Raw genomic sequence first — 20,382 nt, 5'->3', positions numbered from 1 at the left:
TGATTAGTTGATTAGTTGAAGGGACGTCCAGATGGAATATAAAGTGTGAAGGTCATTCTTGGTGCCCCCAGCCAAGGAAGAAAGCTTCAGGTGAAACCCATTTTGACTCAACCGATGTCCTCATGGGCAGCTGGGTAGAACGTTTTGGACAGCCAAGAGTATGGTTTCTACGAAACTGGAATAAAATCCAGCATGCTGAAGTCTTTGTCGTACCCAGTTCATCCCTCAGAATGTTCTCAAGTCTCTCATGAGAGATGCCTAATGTCTTCATCAATAATCCATACTCATATCATGAACACGTATTTCAATAACATTTTCCACAAGTGGTGTCAGTTGAATGTCTTCTTGATCTTGAATAATTTTCGAGGATTACTCTTTCTCTTTTGAACATCTGCCCATCTCTTAACAGTGGCAAAGGAATGAGCCTCAACACCTGAAGATGACCACATGTCCGCATGGATGGCTGATGGAGATAGCCTTTTCAGTTGGAGATACTTGATAACAGCACAGTCGCCAATTTGGTCCATTTACATCAACAGATAGTACCTAGTCAATTTGATGATCTGTACATCGAACTGTGCCACTGAAGACCACTACACCACCCATGACCCCCTGACACATCGGAATTCCGTCTTTTTATCTCCATTTTATTCCCAACTCAATATAAAAATTTCTAGTGAAAACAACAGAGAAATGCTCGGCTTTTAAGGTCTAGGGCAGGACAATCCAGTTGTATATAGCACAGAACCTTTCTCAACTTGCCGCACCGTCTGGTGACATGCTGTGAGGACCTGATATTCACAAGTCGGCTCTTACAACCACCAATAACATGACAATTTAATGAGAAATGATCAACTAGTCTCACCCTTGACTGGGTTACCCGATTGCATAAATAGCTTTATCATACGTCCGTGTCCGAATGGTGAGATCCGATTGGTCCATGTAATCTTCATAAAATACTGTGTAACGAGCCTTGGAGGGTGATACATGTCAGCGGGGGAATAAATCATCTCTTATACCCCGCCACAAGCAATACAGGCTGCACGTGGATTTCTGATAGGCAGAATAAATCCTTTATACCCCGCTGCAAAGCAAAATGCCACACGTTTTTTGCAAGTCAATGGTAGTCAAGTGACATAGCACATGTTAACCTCAGCTCAATCGAACAGCAGTTTTCTATCAATTTTGAATTTGTGCTAATTCTTTTACAATGCCACATTAGAAAGTGTCGGGGAAGATAAATTCGTTGTTGCAGGATCATTAGGGGTACATGGGGTTTTATGAGTTCCGCGTTATAGTTTTACCAGGCTCGTAGGATAAAACCTAACGCAGGACACATAAACCCCCATGTATCCCTCGTGATCCTGCTACACCTTATATATTACATGACATTTGTCTCTAGTCATATGGCAACCACAATGAAATATTTCGACGTTGTTCTTGCTAAGGCTATGACTATGCATGTCAGGGCTACAATCAGCAAAGGCACTTTGTTTTTCAGGAGAGCAAAAACTATTGTGACATGCATACTTCAAACTAGGCAATACGCTTGCACTATTTATTAAGGATTTATTTGAGAGGCAACTGATTTGATTTCTTTAGAGTGACTCACAGTAAGCTCTGGATATGACAGCGATTAAATATTTACAGATATTTTGCATTTAATATCAATAAACCTAACTCTCTCCTTTAGGCAATATCAGTAGTGTACGAGACAACAGTTTCATTGCACAAGAAATTTCAACAAACACAAAGAGTTTCTTGCTTCTTCGTTAAGTAAGTTTAGGCGAAGGTACAACCAGGGACCACTTGCACAAAGCGATCTTAGCGCTACGACTGTTGTAAGCCTATGTTAAAGTATGGGAGTTACGATCATCTTAGCGCTAAGATCGCTTTGTGCAAGTGGGCCCTGGTCATCATACTTTTGAAGCCAACCATTCCTTGCAGCAAGTATAATTTATAACGTCATTTAGTATATAACGCGACCAGGGATATAACCACCGAGCCGTAGCTTTCCAGGCAGAAGCTCTATCCACTACAATACAAGGGTGTTTAATTGACTGATGGACCGCTGAAAATCCAGGGTAGAATAGGTCTCCAAAAACCCTTTCTTGCCGTAAAAGGAGACTAACGGGATCAGCTGAAAAGGCTGATGTCATCGTATCCCAGTTGCGTAGATCGATGCTCATGATGTCAATCACTGGATTATCTGGCCCAATCTCGATTACTTACAGACCGCTGTCATATAGATGGAATATTGGTGAGTGAGGCGTAAAACAACAAACGAGCGAACGAACGAAATGACTGATGATGTGTCAGTGTACCCTAACGTCATGGATGCACGTACCAACTAATAAATAAATTCATGACAGAATGAATGAATGAATTATCTACAAACATTTCCTCCAATATAATCAGAGTACACGAGTCTCTGTACAATATGATTGTGAATTCTCAAGCAATTTCAAATTACATAGGAAATTACTCCAGTGATTAAATCTACAAGCTTGTTTGTTCCATGAACTTATGCCTTTTATACACATGAAGTGGCCCAGTCATTGAGTTTCTTGTGATACCACAAAGAAGTGTTTCAATTTTGGAATTTGATAGTATCTGTCTAATTAATTGACTGATTATGTGTCAGAGCACTCTAACGTCATGGCTCGTTGCTCGTTCTTCCAGTTAATGAATGAATGAATAAGTGAATGAATACACTTCCTCCAATATAACCAGAGAGTACATTGTAGCTTACATTAAATATAGTCTCTGTAAGATAGGATTGTGAATTCACAACGTTAGCTTGTTGCATAATGGGAAGGACGTGTGGTCGAAGAATATCATCCGTTTAACATTGTACAGTTGAATTCCCTGGAACGTGCACCGAGTATGTTCTACCAATGTAGGAGATGGTTGCCCACATGATCACACTACCACCACCAAACCGCCGACTTCCTGTATGCAGTTTCGTGCATAACGTTCCCCGCGACGCCTGTAAACACAACGTCTACCATCCGCACGTTGAGCATAAAACGTAACTCGTCACTAAACCAGACTTGTCTCCATCGCAGTAGTGGCCATACTCTGTGACCTTGTCACCATTTACGTCGCATACGACGATGCAGATCCGTCATAATGACACCACGAACTGGTCGTCTAGCGAGAATACCTTCAGAGCGTAAACGGTTCCTGGGCTGATATCAAACGCACTCCTGGCATTGCCGTAGTTGTAAAGGTGGCCGTGGTGGTTCCTTCACGAAAGTGACGTAGCCGTATGAATCAGTCCTGTGCTTTAGAGGTGATACGAGGTCGACCGGATGTGGGAATATCACGTTTTGTCCCGTGTGTCTGATAACGGTTCCACAGTCTTGTAATGGTGCTTGTTGCTACGTGGAAAAACTTGGCTACAGCTGAAGATGATTCTGCTGTTCGCAGCCGACCGATGGCGTTGTTGCGTTGGGCTTCCGCTACTCGTGGCGTGTTTTTTCGCTGTTAACATGTAAGATTATGATGGCATGCAAATGAAAACCCAATCAAAATGAAAATATAGCCCAACAATTTATGTTGCACGTGGATGTCATGTTGATGTGTTTCATTGCCAGGATCTCACGTGGTTGTGTTTTTTTTCGATTTTCCATCTTTTCACCAAATTTCTTCAGTACCAAATCATTTTTGGCATAAATTTTCTATGGATGTCGGCAACACACTGTCAGATATTTACGATTTTATTCTTTTGCGTTACTGTTTTTGCAGTGTATATTTCAAGCTCTGATTATTCACAAGACCCAATCCGAAGAATAGAATCCTCCTGGTGAAGTCTGGTCAAGTTGTGCAAAGTCGAGTACAACTTGTGATTTATCTTTGTCCCTTCATAGAACACAGTTTGGGGTGTCACAGTATATAGATGATAATCTCACATGGAAGTTTGGACGATGCTGCGAAGCTTTAGAATGTCAATGTCTCTATATTCTTGTACGGACTCATTTGTCCGCAGATTACACGTATAGAAAAGCATGCGACAATGTCCTTACACCATATATTACCACACTACTGGGTTCAGGCCCCAGTTTTCGGACCTACTTCTCTGAAAGTCTTTTGTGTTTTTCCAATAGATTTTTATCCCCCCGGCATATAAAACCATTCAGTGTAATTGATCGAAACTTGGCAAATCTATTAGTTTTTTGACTGATAACTCATTAAGTATCATCGTACCCAAACGTCATGGGTCGTTGCTTTCAGGTTTTTTTTGGTCAATGCTCAGTTGATAACTGGACGCCGAGACAAGGCTCTCTCACATAGTATGTTTGTTCCAATGCAGACAGCTGATACTGTAATGCCGACCTTGAGTGAATGATTGCTGGGTCCTTCTATACTATATAGTCGGATGTTACGACAAGTGTGGGTACTGGAACCTATCCTACCATGGAATCCCTACAAAGTTCGGGGAATGACAGATACTACTAAAAAAGCCAGTCTTAATTTTTTCTCATACTAATTATTCCAAATAAAACTAATACAAATGAGACAGTGTTATATGTAGACTGTGCCACGTATCTGTCGTGAGTCAGTTGAAAACCATTACACATCATAGGTTAGCTTATCGTAGGCTAAAACTTGAACAATCTTATCAGCTGCGTTCCGTCCTTTCCCACGACCGCGTAGCATATAAGGTTCCATGAGCCGAGAAGCCCTGGCACCTAGTGTCTGATACACTATGAAAACTATCGCTCTGCTGGTCGCCCTGTCCCTGGTGTCTGGGGACCATCTCGATAACATCAAGAAGAGGATGGACGCTGTAAACGAGACGAACTGTCACCATTTATACTCAAGTATGTGCTGTAATTTAGCACCAGTAATGAAACCATCTTGTCAAAGGTGACTTTGTTGCATGTGTTAATATACATAAATATTATGTATTAAACCATTTAGAGATGAAATATTGAATATTTTAATGACATTAGCGATGTTTCACTGTGTTATTATTGGGTACTGCGTATCAGAACTTGTTTCCGGATTTGGGGCCAGTTCCCCAAATCTATTTATGCTTCCTGGTCTGGTGGCCATAGCCATCTTTGTCAACTTCCGCTAGATTGTGATGTCACCCGTGAACCCATGCTTTTCGCCAATTGCGTAGATCGATGATCATGATGTCAATCACTGGATTGTCTGGTCCAGACTTTGTTATTTACAGACTGTCGTCGTATAGCTGGAATACTGCTGAGTGCGAGGTTAAACAAAACAACAAACAAACAAACAGAGATTGTGATGTGTAATTTGAACAAGTGAAACTAGTGAATCAAGCTGCTTCCTTATTCCTGGTATAAATTTTAATAAATAAACATATTTTCACTTTTGGACACATATTGATTTTAGTATTAGTGGACATGGATGCCAGATATACTAAAAGGGTCAGCATGATCGGCCACACTGACATTGACATTATTCGGTTCATTGACGTTGTCTTTTGGAATAACCGACCGGCCAATCACGGGAGTTTGTTGACCCGTCAGTGCCAAATATGAACTGGTCATAGTACATATGCCATACTCCTCCCTGCTTGCAGTCGGAACTGCTTGTGAAAAACATTAATCACACCAAAAGTCTTGCATGAGCATGGGCTACACTGAACAGGAGAAAAGAGTTGCCACGTGATATATCAATAAGTGTGTGATGTAATGCTTGTCTCGTGTCTTATTTTATTTGAATATCCATTTTTGGCATTTATTTCTCTTCATCGTGGTCACCTCGCGCAACTCAGTCTCTTAGGTCAACAAGATATGACCGAACAAGGACATCGTGCAATGGTATTTTTCAACCCTTGAATCAGTCGCCTAATATAAAAATAACCTGTTTCTCTCGCCTTTACCACGCCCGTCGTCCTATAGTATATATAAGGTTCCGCGAGCCCAGAAGTCCACACACTTCGTGTCTGATACGAAGTCACTCGTGCTGCTTGTCGCCCTGTCCCTGGTTTCTGCATGGGGACCATCTTGACGACATCAAGAAGTGGATGGACGCTGTAAATTCATCATAAAGGATCAAGCATGTGGGGCATTGTCTGTTCCAGCCCTGGGAACCACACAGTTCTTATCATTGTTTTCCTGAGCCAATATGACGCATGATTGCAGGGCTGTGCTATGTGTCACAATCTGGGCTTTAGGATTGCAAAATGAGAGAGCCTTGTTTTTAACCTATCTAATCAGAACCGTATGCTGGTTTGTATTTGGGAGACCTTTATCGTTGCGTTATCTCAGTCACAAACGGGATCTTAGGTTCAAAAAAGGTAGATTCTTAAGCTTTATTTCAACTGGTAGTAAATAGTTAGATTTGCACAAATCTGTTTGGTCCGTCAGTATTGCACTCCACATTGCCTCCTTATCCTATAACATCTGCAGGGACGGTCGGGTAGCCAAGTGGTTAAAGCGTTCACTCGTCACGCCAAAGACCCGGGTTCGATTCCCGACATGGGTACAATGTGTGAAGCCAATTTCTGTTCTCCCCGCCGTGATTTTGCTGAAATATTGCTTAAAGCGCCGTAACACCATACGCACTCACTCTGCCTACTGAAATGTATTGACAGATATTGAAAGAAATATTTTCGGCAATTATTTAATACAAGTTAACATAAGACGTTCATAATACACATATATCGTTAGTCTGTTACTTTCCATCAACTTAATTTGCCAATCTAGCTTGAATTGTATATGTCCATGTGTTTACTCTTGAAAAAGGGACAACAAATCGGCTACGGGTCAATCCTGATAAAGAGACTATAATGTGTGTCCTTTAAATGACAGAAGACGCTCGTGACAAAACCCTTGTACAACACAGGACAGGGGACATCTTCAAACTACACGTGTCCGCATCACCACTTGAGTCCGTAGTAGTGGAATGATGACTGCTGCAACATATAATCTGTCAAGTGATTCACTTATTGTGCGTCTTCTTAGTGTAGGGGATAGTGATCTGCCCAGAGAGCCGAACGTCGATGGTTCGATCCAATAGCCGCGTCCTACCAAAGAGATGGTACTTGTTGTCACCCTGCCTGGCGCTCGGTATTAAGGGAATAAAACATGGACTCCGTAAACTGTATCTGACTTGGGTGTCCATGCTATCTCATTATAAATCCATCATAAGTCGGAACTAACATTAACACATGCCCGTGCAGCATGCATGCAGGTCGTTGTGTTCGTGAAAAATCATTGAACCTGACACGTAAATCCGAAAAAGATTCGGCCACTGTCCAAAAATGTATTTGACCAAGTTAGCTATCAACGATGTACATGAATTTTCAAGTGCAGTGACCATGATAACCAGTGGTAGATTTATCATCAAATTCCTCTTTGAGTGAGTGAGTGACTTCGTTAGTGAGGCTAATCTGAAAAAAAGAAAAGAACACGTCTCGGCAACCGGATCACTAGTAAGGCCAGTCATAGATATATCATTAAGTTCCTCTTTGAGTGAGTGAGTTGGTTAGTGAGGCTGATCTGACATAAAGAAAAGAACACGACTCGGCAACCTGATCACTATTAAGGCTAGCAGATGTCAAGTTTAAAAACAAGTGTAACATTTCTCTCTTTTTTTTGCAGATGACCTACAGCTTCCACACAGCGTTGTCACGCACATACCAGTGTATGAAGATGGAGCTAGAGAAATGTTTGCCAACCGATCTCTCGCAATGGAAGCATATAAAATGACCTTGAACCGAGGCTTCTTTTTCTCAATCATCTACCAGAAATTAAATAAGTCCAGAGACTTCGAGAAACAGCCCGACCTTGTCTACACATATCTCTCCGCCATGAGTGACGTCACTTCCGGACCTGATGCTATCGTGGGGTCTGGAATATATTACGATAAGAACACTTCGTATCCAAACTTTTACCGAACCCTTCCTTTCAACAGCACCATACCCTTGTTCGGAGCTTACACAAACCGTATGCAAGGAGGTATTCGGGTTGAAGACGACAGCATTCGTAATTATACACGGCTTGCAATTGGGTCTACCACCAACACCTGGTACAGTCTCTGGCTTCCTGACTGGAAACAAGGCGTTATGCCCAAGGACGTCTATTCAATAAACATTGGAGATGACGGCAATAGTTCAACGTTTATTTTTAACGGTCCAAGTTCCATATTGGATAGTTTTGATGAAATGCCAGTGTGGTTAACGAATCCCTATTTTGACTGTGGACGGACAAACAAATGGGTTGTGAGTGTGACGTCACCTATAACAGACTATCTCCCTCGGTACACACCATGGCACCATTTGCGAAGATCGCTGTGAGTTCCCCAGGTTCTTTCTCGACATGCAGTTACACAGTTACCATATTCCCTTATTCGTTCATCTTTAGTGGGGGACACGGGTGGCCCAGTCGTCTAAGGCGCCGCGATTCGCTGTGCAGAGTTGCATCCCTTTGGCACGCCAGAAACCTATGATTGTGAGTTCGAATCCCAGTTCCCCCCGATCATGTTTCACCTATAACAGACTATCTCCCTCGGTACACACGATGGCAACAGTTTCAGAGATCGCTGTAAGTTCCCCGGGTTCCTTCTCTACCTGCAGTTACAGTTACCTTATTCCCTTATTCGTTCATCGTTAGTGACCACTTCAATCATTCTATCTTTGTTCATCTTCTATTCGTACATCCTTGTTTTCCGTATTGTCTCATTCGTTCATCATTGGTTACCATAACCACTCGGTCATTCATTGTTCGTGACCTCTTCCCTCATTCGGTCATTGGTGGCCACTGTTTTGTCATTCATTTTTATTGATTACTGTATGCCTTCATTTATTTACTGTTGGTTACCATACTCTTGGGGGCACGGGTGGCCCAGTCGTCTAGGGCGCCGTGATTCGCTGTGCAGAGTTGCGTCCCTTGGGCACGCCAGAAACCTATGATTGTGGGTCGCCCTGATTATGTTTCTAGGTTTGTCAGCACCATACCCATGCTCGTGGGTTTCACAGAAGTGGTAACCGTCTGAGCCTGCATCACATCTGGCTTTCCTCCAGCATTAAACTGACACGCCGTGATATACCTGAAATACTGTTAAAAGCGGCGTTAAACCCAACTCACTCACTCACTTTCATTGTTGATTACCGTATTCACACTCAACCAAACTTCTTAATAATTCTTTCATCTTTGGTGACTGTATTCGCTCACAGGTTGTTACAGTACTCCTTGCTTTATTTATTGTTGGTTACCGTACACTTTATTTGTTCATTCGCGATTACAGTAATTTCTCAACCATTTTATTATTCTGTATTCCTTTCGACTTCTTTCTGTTAGTAATTGTACTTTTTTGTTTTATTACCGACTGAAGAAGTTTGGATTCAAATTATTCTTCTCTTTCCTTTTGAGTTAATTCCCCCTTCGACATACACGTTGACACATCATTTATTCATCGCTTGTTGATTCATTGCTTGGTGCCACATCCACTCGTTCATTCATTGTTGGGGGCACGGGTGGCCCAGTCGTCTAAGGCGCTGCGATTCGCTGTGCAGAGTTGCGTCCCTTGGGTACGCCAGAAATCTATGATTGTGGGTTCGAATCCCGGTTCGCCCCGATTATGTTTCTAGGTTTGTCAGCACCATACCCGTGCTCGTGGGTTTGACCGAAGTGGTAAACGTCTGAGACCTGCATCACTTCGGGCTTTCCTCCCACATTAAGCTGACACGCCGCGATATAACTGGAATACTGTTAAAAGGGGCGTTAAACCAAACTCACTCACTCACTCATTCATTGTTGATTACTGCATCCCTTATTTATTCATTGCAAGTTGGTTCATTGTTGATGACAGAGAACTCTCAGCCATTCATTATTTGTTGCCGCACTCCTTGACCATTCATTCATTCATCTATGGTTATCATGTTATGCGTTGTTGGTTACCGTAACCCCTTAATCATTACACTGATTTCCAAATTGAATATATGCTAGATTATTTGAGCTTGCATCACTATGTTCCAGATATGTTGCTGAATCTACAGTCGAGATTGATTTCACAAAATTCGATATCAACCCGTGTCCTTATTCGTACGGAAATCCTCGCCCTAATTATTTTGCAGGTATCGCCTTATGCAAAGGCACAACAGAAGTAAGTACTAGTGGGGTGGTTTGAACAACCATTTTGTGAGTGTGTGCCTGGCGTTTTTTCAGTAAGTGAGTTGAGTTTAATGCCGCTATGAATAGTGTTTCAGTTATATCACGTGTCTTAATGTAGGCGGAGAGCCCGAAATTATAAAAGTCTAAGGCGTTTACTACTTTGAATAAACCCTACGACCACGGGTATGCTGTTGGCGGATTACAGTCATTTGCCAACTTGTCATCAATTCAAATTCGAATATTTGAACGAGATTAGCACTTGTGGGCATCTTGGTTCATATGTTTTAGTCTGTTCTTCCAACAGTGCCAGCCACTGAGCGGGTTCGGGTTAAACCATGGCGGTTACGAGTGTGTGTGTCGACCAGGCTACCGCTACAAGAACGACACCCAGACAGAGCCTTTCAAAGGCGTGGACATGGAACAGGCATCGCTCCGTGAATACATGCACGGGTTCGAATGTGAGAAAATAGGTGGGTACGAGTTCCGTTTCCTGTGAAACAGATATTCAAACGCATTTAGGATATGTTTGCATCAATCCTTCCCTTTCCTCCAGAACAACTGGCATGGGTTTGTATATCCTACGATACGTTCCCACACTACCTCATTGCGGTGTTGTCGCTATTTTTAACCAACAAATCAGGTTCAAGCCAGTGATTAACCTGCGAGTGTTCTGTCCAATGAGCGGTCAGATAACACTTGTGCAAATGCAATATATAGTGCCAAAGCCCATCTACTCTACACATTCCTTTCGTTTGTTTGTTTGTTTGGTTGTTGTTTAACGCCGCACTCACCAATATTCCAGCTAAGTGACGGCGGTCTGTAAATAATCGAGTCTGGAGCAGACAATACAGTGATTGACATTATGAGCTTCCATCCACGCAATTTGGATACGATGACATGCATCAACCAAGTTAGCTAGCCTGACATGTCTTCATCTTGTCTACCATAAAACGTTTTGTAAGTTTTACTGAGGCCTTGAATGTTGTAACCTTGATCCTTGATAACAAATGTCTGCTAAATGCAGAGTCGTTTGTTTGATTCCCACTATATCATGGCCACGTGTATCTGAATCACTATCAAATAGTTATGATACCAGGGTCCTCCTGCACAAAGCGATCTTAGCGCTACAATTATTGTAAATCCTTAAGATCGCGATCTTAGGCTTCGTTTACAATCGTCATCCACTTGGACAAAGCGAGTGTAGGCTAAGATCATTGTAAGCTACAATCGAAACTTACAATTGGTCCGGACCAATCTTAAGTAGCTAAGATCGTTGTAATCCCTGAATAAACTTGACAAAATGGCGTGAAAGGCTTGGTCTGTTTCACATAAATAATCTGCTTCACGTTCAAACATTGCCTCTTTATTTTGTTTAACTTTATAATTCGAATCGACACTTTAACAACATGAAGAACGCACCACAGATTTAATGTCAGAAATATTGTTAATTACCATAGTTAAACACGTAACTGTCGAGTCGATAGCTAAGAGGAATATTCCCATCCGACTCAACACTGAAAGAAATGTGAAACAACATACCTTTTCGCTAAACAAGGAAAGGATAAAAACTTAAGTCGTCCCGCAAGCGATTTGTGACCTTTTCGATAAATCAAGGGCAGCTAATCTTAGTTTATACTCTAGATGGGAGTGGTTTCCCTTTGTATAAGCCCGTAGAGTACAATCTACCTTACCCAGTGTATCAATGTTGTTGAATCGCTGAGCTTTTACATGATGAAACATTTGATTTTTTTGTGCAAAATATCCCATAAATAGCAAAAATAAAATTCACATTTTTAAAAAATAATTTAAAAAAAATTAATACCTAACAGATGTTCGCGGAAATACAAAATGCTCTTGAACACAAATGCCCCCTGATGAAAGGAATGAAGTTTTCCCGTAAGTTTGTCGTGTTGGAGATTGGTGTCCAAAAGTAAAAAAAACAAATGTTTTCTGAGATTGCAAAGGATCAAGTAATTCCTTTGAGGTTTTGAGAACCCCCAATCATATATGGCTTCCAATAACATTCCAGGTTTGCCCAGAATATCAAATTGGTGGTCCCTTATAGCGAGTCTCTGTACTGTTTTTTTTCAAACCAATATTTAAGATGATTTTTGTTTCATAGAGGAAGCCATTATCGGCAAAAGGGACCAACATGTGCTAACGGACAAGGATGTCCAGCAAAAGCAGAGGGTCCTGAACATAACAGCCGGTAACTGCCATTCCAGATCCCCCAATGACCTTGCTCTCCCATACAACGTGCAGTTACTCAAGCATTTCAAACCTCAAGGTCGCGTGGCAGTTCGACTAGCTCACTTCCTAAGCAGCTTTCTACAAACACAGTTCAACCCAGGACAGGACAGTCAGCTGAAACCTCAGCAAAGCCTGAACAAGGACCAATTGTTTGCTGAAGTCGCTGCCAATGTTCTTGGTGATATTCAGATAGTTGCCAGTGATGCCTACATCATGCTTAGCACCGAGGAGATTGTAAGTGTGTATGTAACCAAGAAGATATCTCCATCTGACAAACACCCGAATGATCATGTTGTGAAGTCCTCATCCATGACGAATATGACAGAGTCTGTCTTCTCAGATGAGCAGAATGTATGGAAAACGGCTGTGTCTGGTCTGAGAACAATCAATGCCGAGCCATGGATGAAGATTATACCCAACGCAAAGACTCTTATCCAGATGGGGACTTGGACGTACAAAGTTCCTGATTATGAACAAGGCAAGTGGGGAGCCCCGACATTTGTGTGCGACAGCCGTGTGATGGAGTGGACGCTGAAGTACACCATCCCGGTATTTGGGTCAAGTAAGACTGAAAGCAGCGTCAAGTTCAGGTGAGTAAATATCAGTTTCGTTGTTTGACATTGTTTCATCCTCCATGAAAATGAGGTGAAATGAAATGGTATTTAAAGGACAAAAAGCTATATTGCCACATTTCAGAATTAGCAATCATTTGCCTCTTTAAGGTAATGATGAAAGTCCTTCACCAAGGCTCATTTAATTCATTTGTGACAGAAAGTTAATCAAAATTTGTAGGTTCCTTTCTAAAAAATCACATTATTCTAACATGTGTGGTTTCTGTTGCAGGGGAGCAGTGTCGGTGTCAGTGTCCCTGCCAACGTCTCTGCTCAGTGATGTGTAGACACAGCCAAGGGCATCTTCAAGAAATAAATCGATCTCAAAAGGAGAGTTTTGTTATTATGTCTATTGAAATCTACGGGCTAATAAATGATTCCAATCCAAATGCTATCCACGCGCAAGAAATAGAATCACCCAACACCGTCGTTGGTAATTCACGAACAGGAACATCCTTGACCTCCTCCATCATCAAATTCCTACAAGGTGACATTAAACTCCAGAGACACCAGTCATTGAAAGCAATGATCCACGAACACGAACATCCTTGACCTCCTCCATCATCAAATTCCTACAAGGTGACATTAAACTCCAGAGACACTAGTCATTGAAAGCAATGATCCACGAACACGAACATCCTTGACCTCCTCCATCATCAAATTCCTACAAGGTGACATTAAACTCCAGGGACACCAGTCGTTGAAAGCAATGATCCACGAACACGAACATCCTTGACCTCCTCCATCATCAAATTCCTACAAGGTGACATTAAACTCCAGGGACACCAGTCGTTGAAAGCAATGATCCACGAACACGAACATCCTTGACCTCCTCCATCATCAAATTCCTACAAGGTGGCGTTAAACTCCAGAGACACCAGTCGTTGAAAGCAAAGATCCACGAACATGAACATCCTTGACCTCCTCCATCATCAAATTCCTACAAGGTGACATTAAACTCCAGGGACACCGGTCGTTGAAAGCAATGATCCACGAACACGAACATCCTTGACCTCCTCCATCATCAAATTCCTACAAGGTGACATTAAACTCCAGGGACACCGGTCGTTGAAAGCAATGATCCACGAACACGAACATCCTTGACCTCCTCCATCATCAAATTCCTACAAGGTGACATTAAACTCCAGGGACACCAGTCGTTGAAAGCAATGATCCACGAACACGAACATACTTGACCTCCTCCATCATCAAATTCCTACAAGGTGGCGTTAAACTCCAGAGACACCAGTCGTTGAAAGCAAAGATCCACGAACATGAACATCCTTGACCTCCTCCATCATCAAATTCCTACAAGGTGACATTAAACTCCAGGGACACCAGTCGTTGAAAGCAATGATCCACGAACACGAACATCCTTGACCTCCTCCATCATCAAATTCCTACAAGGTGACATTAAACTCCAGGGACACCAGTCGTTGAAAGCAATGATCCACGAACACGAACATCCTTGACCTCCTCCATCATCAAATTCCTACAAGGTGACATTAAACTCCAGGGACACCAGTCGTTGAAAGCAATGATACACGAACACGAACATCCTTGACCTCCTCCATCATCAAATTCCTACAAGGTGACATTAAACTCCAGGGACACCAGTCGTTGAAAGCAATTATCCACGAACACGAACATCCTTGACCTCCTCCATCATCAAATTCCTACAAGGTGACATTAAACTCCAGGGACACCAGTCGTTGAAAGCAATGATCCACACAGTTGGGGTACGTTGAAACACAATCAGCCCGGACCCTTATTCCTGGAGGCATTGGTGCTGAAACGATTGCGCTTGGACATCCGACAGTCGTAGAGCTCATATTACTTTTAGAGGGACCATATTCACCCCATACCTCCGAAATGATGCCGGTCTAAGTTGTTTACCAATTTGGTTAAAACCCCAAAGCATGGCTATGGCTATAATGTGCCGGTATATAAAGTAACATATTTTGCATAGCGAATTGAAACACTTACAAACAGGACATCATCCATGCAGCCCACACACCCATGAAGGTGTTGTGATACTTAGATACTTGTGATAGTTCTGTCTAAAGTCGGAATTCAGCCTGTTCTCTTCAAAGCTTTGGCACTTCTCGGCGTTTCAGTCTCTTTCGACCTCCTTCAACCAATCGCCGTTTGATCCAACTTCAAAGATCGGATTGGTAAAATAATCAAGTCTAAGCCAGACAAACCAGACTAACCAAACACACAACATCCTTGAATGCATTGTATAAATAGTGTTATTACATGATGTCATGGCAACTACAATGAAATATTTTGACGTTAATCGTGCTAAGGCTGAGAAAATAATGTTGGTTGTCATGCCTAATGCATCATTAAGGGCACCCGTATGGCAGTAGTTCATTAGCTTCTTATAACGTAAAACTAGAAAATATGCTTGTACCATTTACTAACGAGTCGACTGGGTTTAATATTTCTCTTGCCTAACCTTAGATATGTCAACATTGAAAAGTAAACATAATCTTCACCTACAGTGATCTTTGGACACGCCAAGGAGCATTCGTGACCAACTCGTGTTATTCCTGGACAAGCCGAATAGCTACTCGTGCCCCTCTCATGGCCATTTTTGCGACCGGGTTCCGTCTTAACGGGCATACCTAAAACAACTGTCGACTCGTTGCGTAATGGTTAACATATATTTCCCCATATATTATATATATTTCAGATGCAATTTAAAGCACATCGGGATATGCGGAGTTATACAGTATGATTGAACACATGTAACTGTGTATATTTTTAGAAGCAAGACATATGTAAAGTCATGCGCGCATTCTGATTGGTTTGTCGTATTTTCGCACATAACATTCATCGATCGGGGGGACGAGTCTTCTTGCAGGTTACGGAAAGGGGCGAGTGGTGACGAATGGCCAAGGAGAAATTACAATCCTTCATTATCACTGATTATTTATACATATTTTGCATTATCCATCATCGATAAATGAAACTCTGCTTAAGGCAATACCAATTTGCTTACAGTAAGCTCTGGATATGACAACGATTACATTCCTCCATTTTTACAGATATTTTGCATTTAAAATCAATTGACTTAACTCTCTCCTTTAGGTAATATCAGTGTACAAAACAACAGTTTCTTTGACTGGACAAGAAACCTCAACAAACAAAATTCTCTCGGGCACTTCATTGCCCCTTTTATAAAGTTTAGAGTAAGAAGTACTATCAAGTCTTTATACTGACTCAGAGGTGGGCGGTCCTTGTTTCATCCCATTAATGCCGAGCGTCGTCTTAAAACGTCATTTGGTATATCACACAGAAAGTGATAGAAGCACCGACCTTCGGATGTCCATGCAGACGCTCTAGCCTCTCCAATACAAAGGCGGTTTAGCGAGTGATGACTGAGCATATGTCACTGAACCATAACGTGGTGAATCATTACTCGTACTACTGAATGACGGGATGATTGAACTATCTTTGTGTCCTCAAACATAGTCGAAGAATCATTATCTTTTGACTATGTACAATATGATTGTGAATTCACAAACACCTACCCGCGAAGATCCGGGTTAGAATAGATCTTCAGCAACCCATACCTGCCGTAAAAGGCGCCTAACGGGATCGGGTGGTCAGGCTCGTTGATGCATGTCATCGATCCAAATTGCGTGGATCGATGCTCATGATGTGAATCACTGGATTGTCTGGTCCAGACTCGATTTATTTACAGACCGCCGTCATATAGTTGGAATATTGCTGAGGGCAACGTTAAACAACAAACAAACCAAACCAATCATACATTGTCCACGTGAAATCTGATTAAAGAGACAGGACATTGATCTGGTAGATGTCTTCTTGTTGTTCAAGCTAAGGTAAAAGTTTATCATGAATGGCAGTGTTGAGGTGTAGTGCAAACTCAACACTTATCTGACGCATCAAGTAGGCTGTCTCAGTCTGTTATATACTTGTAGACCAGCTTGTTCCACATGTTAGAGGGAGGAAAGTAACCACTTTGGATGAAGTTTTCAGCATAACAACAAAGGTCAAATTTTATAACAACCTGCATTATATCATATGTAATAGATTTCAAGCTCAGAATTCACAAGATATTGTCCCAGTTTGAAAAATAGTCTTAGATTTATCTATGTCCCTTCATAGATCACAACCCTGGGGTTTGGCATGCCAGAATAGATCTCACATGGAAGTTCTTTTACTGACTTATACTGAACCGCAAAAGAAACGTCACCCCAAGTAACATTGTATGATAACTTGACATTCAAATATCTGGGTAATTTTCATCAAAGTTTCTAAAATTTAACAATGCCTAGTCTGGAAAAATGAAATTTGATGATAAAAATACAAAGCAGATGAAAATAAAACCGATCGCCCAAACACATCACGATGAGTTCCGTGCAAATTGAAATGCACATGACTTTTCCCATTTCTTGCCCCATAAAAATCCACCCTGATCGGATAACATTCATTCGTTATTGAATTGCTACCACATGCCAAGATTGACAAGAAATCAGCGACACCAAGCCCTTGGACGATTGCAAGCTGGACAAACCGCCTGGCAAGTAGCCAGTGCATGGAAGGACCATATACAGGTTCCAGCAACGGTATACCAGACCACCAACACTACAGATGACCCACCATGTAGTGGAAGACCAAGGGTAACCATCCGACGTCAGGATCGTCAGATTGTGCAACAGCATCTTCACGATCGCTTTGTTACTGCTCGACAGATCATGGGAACACACCAGCGACACATTAGTGCGGACACCGTGCGTCAACGACCTCCACTGTCACAGGCCTCATCGAGGACCCATTCTGACACCATGTCATCGCCGGGACCATCTTCAGTGGGCAATACAGCACCAGCATTGGCTCCACCAGCAGAGGAGACGAGTCCTCTTCACAGACAAAAGCCGTTACTTTATCTCAAAAGCAGATGGCAGAGAGTCTGGCGACGCCGTGGGGAACGTTATTCAGATGCTTGTGTTGTTGAGAGAGACTCGTGGGGTGGTCCTAGCATCATGGTGTGGGGTGGAATTGGTCTTGCACAGAGGGTCGGCCCTGTAGTCTTCCAGAACATCGGTCCAGGGAGAGGCAATTGTGTCACAACAGCCAGGTACATTGATCAAGTCTTGAGACCACACGCCATACCTCATTTGGCACGTTGCTGTTACCACGAGTTTCAGCACGACAACGCCCGTTCCCACACTGCGAGAGCAACAAGAGACTTCCTCCAGCAGAATGGCATCAGAACCATGCAGTGGCCTTCCCTCAGTCCCGATTTAAATCCCATTGGGCACCTGTGGGACGAGATTCAAAGACGGCTGAATGACGTCCGACCAAGGCCGACAACTGCAGCTGAACTGCGTCAGGCGTTCCTCAGAGTGTGGGCTCAAGTGCCTATGGCCTTCATCAACCGCCTCATCCATTCCACGTTGAACGGCAGTCATCAATGCACATGGCGGACACACGAGATACTAATTTGTGATACCATTTTCTCAGAGACTGGTTTGTTTCACTTGATCAGTTTCATCTTTTTAATATGTCTCAAAGTATGTTTATAGTGTTTGGGCAAAAGAGGTGAGTAAGTGAGTTGGGTTTAACGCCGCTTTTAACAGTATTCCAGTTATATCACCGCGTGTCAGCTTAATGTGGGGGGAAAGCCCGAAGTGATGCAGGTCTCAGACGTTTACCACTTCGGTGAAACCCACAAGCATGACTATGGTGCTGACAAACCTAGAAACATAATCGGGGCGAACCGGGATTCGAACCCACAATCATAGGTTTCTGGCGTGGCCAAGGGACGCAACTCTGCACAGCGAATCGTGGCACCTTAGACGACTGGGCCACCCGTGCCACCCACATCAAGCAGTGGATGGACGATGTAAATGAAACCAACTGTAACCATCAACGCTTAAGCACGTGGCGAATTGTCTGTCAGTTATGAAACTGAATTTAATTTATTAAATAGACTACGTTGCTAATGTTAATATATAAACTTAGTACATGTATGTAGTCAGAGATGAATATTAATATTTATAAATCAAAAGTTCACTTTATTATTATCAGGCCCTGGCTGGTACAAGAACTGGTTTCCTGATCTGGGTCAAGTTTCCCAAAGCGACCTTTGCAAATTACGTTTGTCGTGATTCTTGAAGAGGCTCGCTGCTTCCTGGTCAGCCATAACAAGTCTAGGTCATGTGAGGATCAACTGCCGCAAGATTGTGATGAGTAATGTGATAGCAACGCGAACAAGTGAAACCAGTCTTTCCAGCTCCATATAGTTTCCTCCAGATTACCTATAGGACTAAAGGTGTTGCGTTGATGACATAATTTGTTACATGTGTAAGCAAGAGGTACGACCACGTGCGTTCCTTCATTTTGACGGTTTCCGGGTTCTAGGTCGGACTTACTAAATGCCCAAGGACGTCTATGCAATAAATAACGATGGAGATGATGGCAGTTATTCAGCTTTTTGTTTTAGAGTTTAAATTACCATAGTTACGTTTACAATAAAACGATGTCAGTAAAGTTCACGGATTCCTATGTTGACTGTGGACAGACAAACAAATGGGTTGTGAGTGTGGCATCACCTGTAACAGAATATATCCCTCGCGACACAAAACGGCAACATCTACGGGAACCGGACACCCTTGTAAGAACTATGTTATCCAAAGAAAAGGCTCTTTCTCTACCGTACTCACTCATTCGGCCACCATGTTTCCATATTCGTCCATCGTTAGTTACCTCTTCTCTCATTCGTTCATCGTTAGTTACCTAACAGTGCTCTTCGTAATGCTTTGTGTCGATTATTAAATCCAGCAAAACATTTTTTCATTTCCATGAGTACTTTAGCCATACAACTAGTGTGCCAGTGCCCAAAACATGTCTGACGGATGAGCTTCAAAAAACATTCCAGGACTGCCATGATTATCAAATGGTCTGCCCCTAATATTGAGAGTCCATACAGTTTTTTTTAACAATATCAAGCAAATAATTTTGATGATTCTTGCACCACGGAAGAAGTCATTATCGGCTAAAGGGACATTGACGGACAAGGCTGTCCAACAGAAGCAGATGGTCCAGAACATTACAGCTGATGACTGCCGTTCCAGATCCCCCAGTGACCTTGCTCTCCCCCTCAAAGAGCAGTTTCTCAAGCATTTCAAACCTCAAGGTCACTTGGCACTTCGTCTAGCTCACTTCCTAAGCTGGTTCCTATGGAAAACCGCTGTGTCTGGTCTGAGGACAATCAATGTGAGGTCAAGATGAAGATAATACCATCCCTCAATCACATCCTGCTTGATTCAACTTCAAGGATCAGGTTTGTCAATAATCAAGTCTAAGCCAGACAAACCAGTTGCTGAAAGCGCAAGCAACTTTCTCAACTTTCTGCACCGCAGATGTAAGGACCTGATCCTCACGCT

At 42.4% G+C, this 20,382-nt stretch overlaps 1 protein-coding gene across 1 annotated transcript; it reads left to right on the top strand.

The window, feature by feature from the left end:
• Nucleotides 1-4,676: 4,676 nt before the first annotated feature.
• On the top strand, nucleotides 4,677-13,281 carry LOC139474722 (uncharacterized). The gene is made up of 6 exons (XM_071257827.1): nucleotides 4,677-4,826; nucleotides 7,587-8,277; nucleotides 9,963-10,089; nucleotides 10,402-10,567; nucleotides 12,220-12,937; nucleotides 13,191-13,281. Exons 1-6 carry the CDS (start codon nucleotides 4,712-4,714, stop codon nucleotides 13,243-13,245), a joined length of 1,872 nt encoding a protein of 623 aa, XP_071113928.1. The 5' UTR covers nucleotides 4,677-4,711; the 3' UTR covers nucleotides 13,246-13,281.
• Nucleotides 13,282-20,382: the final 7,101 nt, after the last annotated feature.

This window comes from Haliotis cracherodii, unplaced genomic scaffold (genome assembly GCF_022045235.1).
Source record: "Haliotis cracherodii isolate W230 unplaced genomic scaffold, xgHalCrac1.p SCAF_3, whole genome shotgun sequence".
Lineage (NCBI taxonomy): Eukaryota > Metazoa > Mollusca > Gastropoda > Lepetellida > Haliotidae > Haliotis > Haliotis cracherodii.
This window is presented reverse-complemented; position numbering and strand designations above follow the sequence as displayed.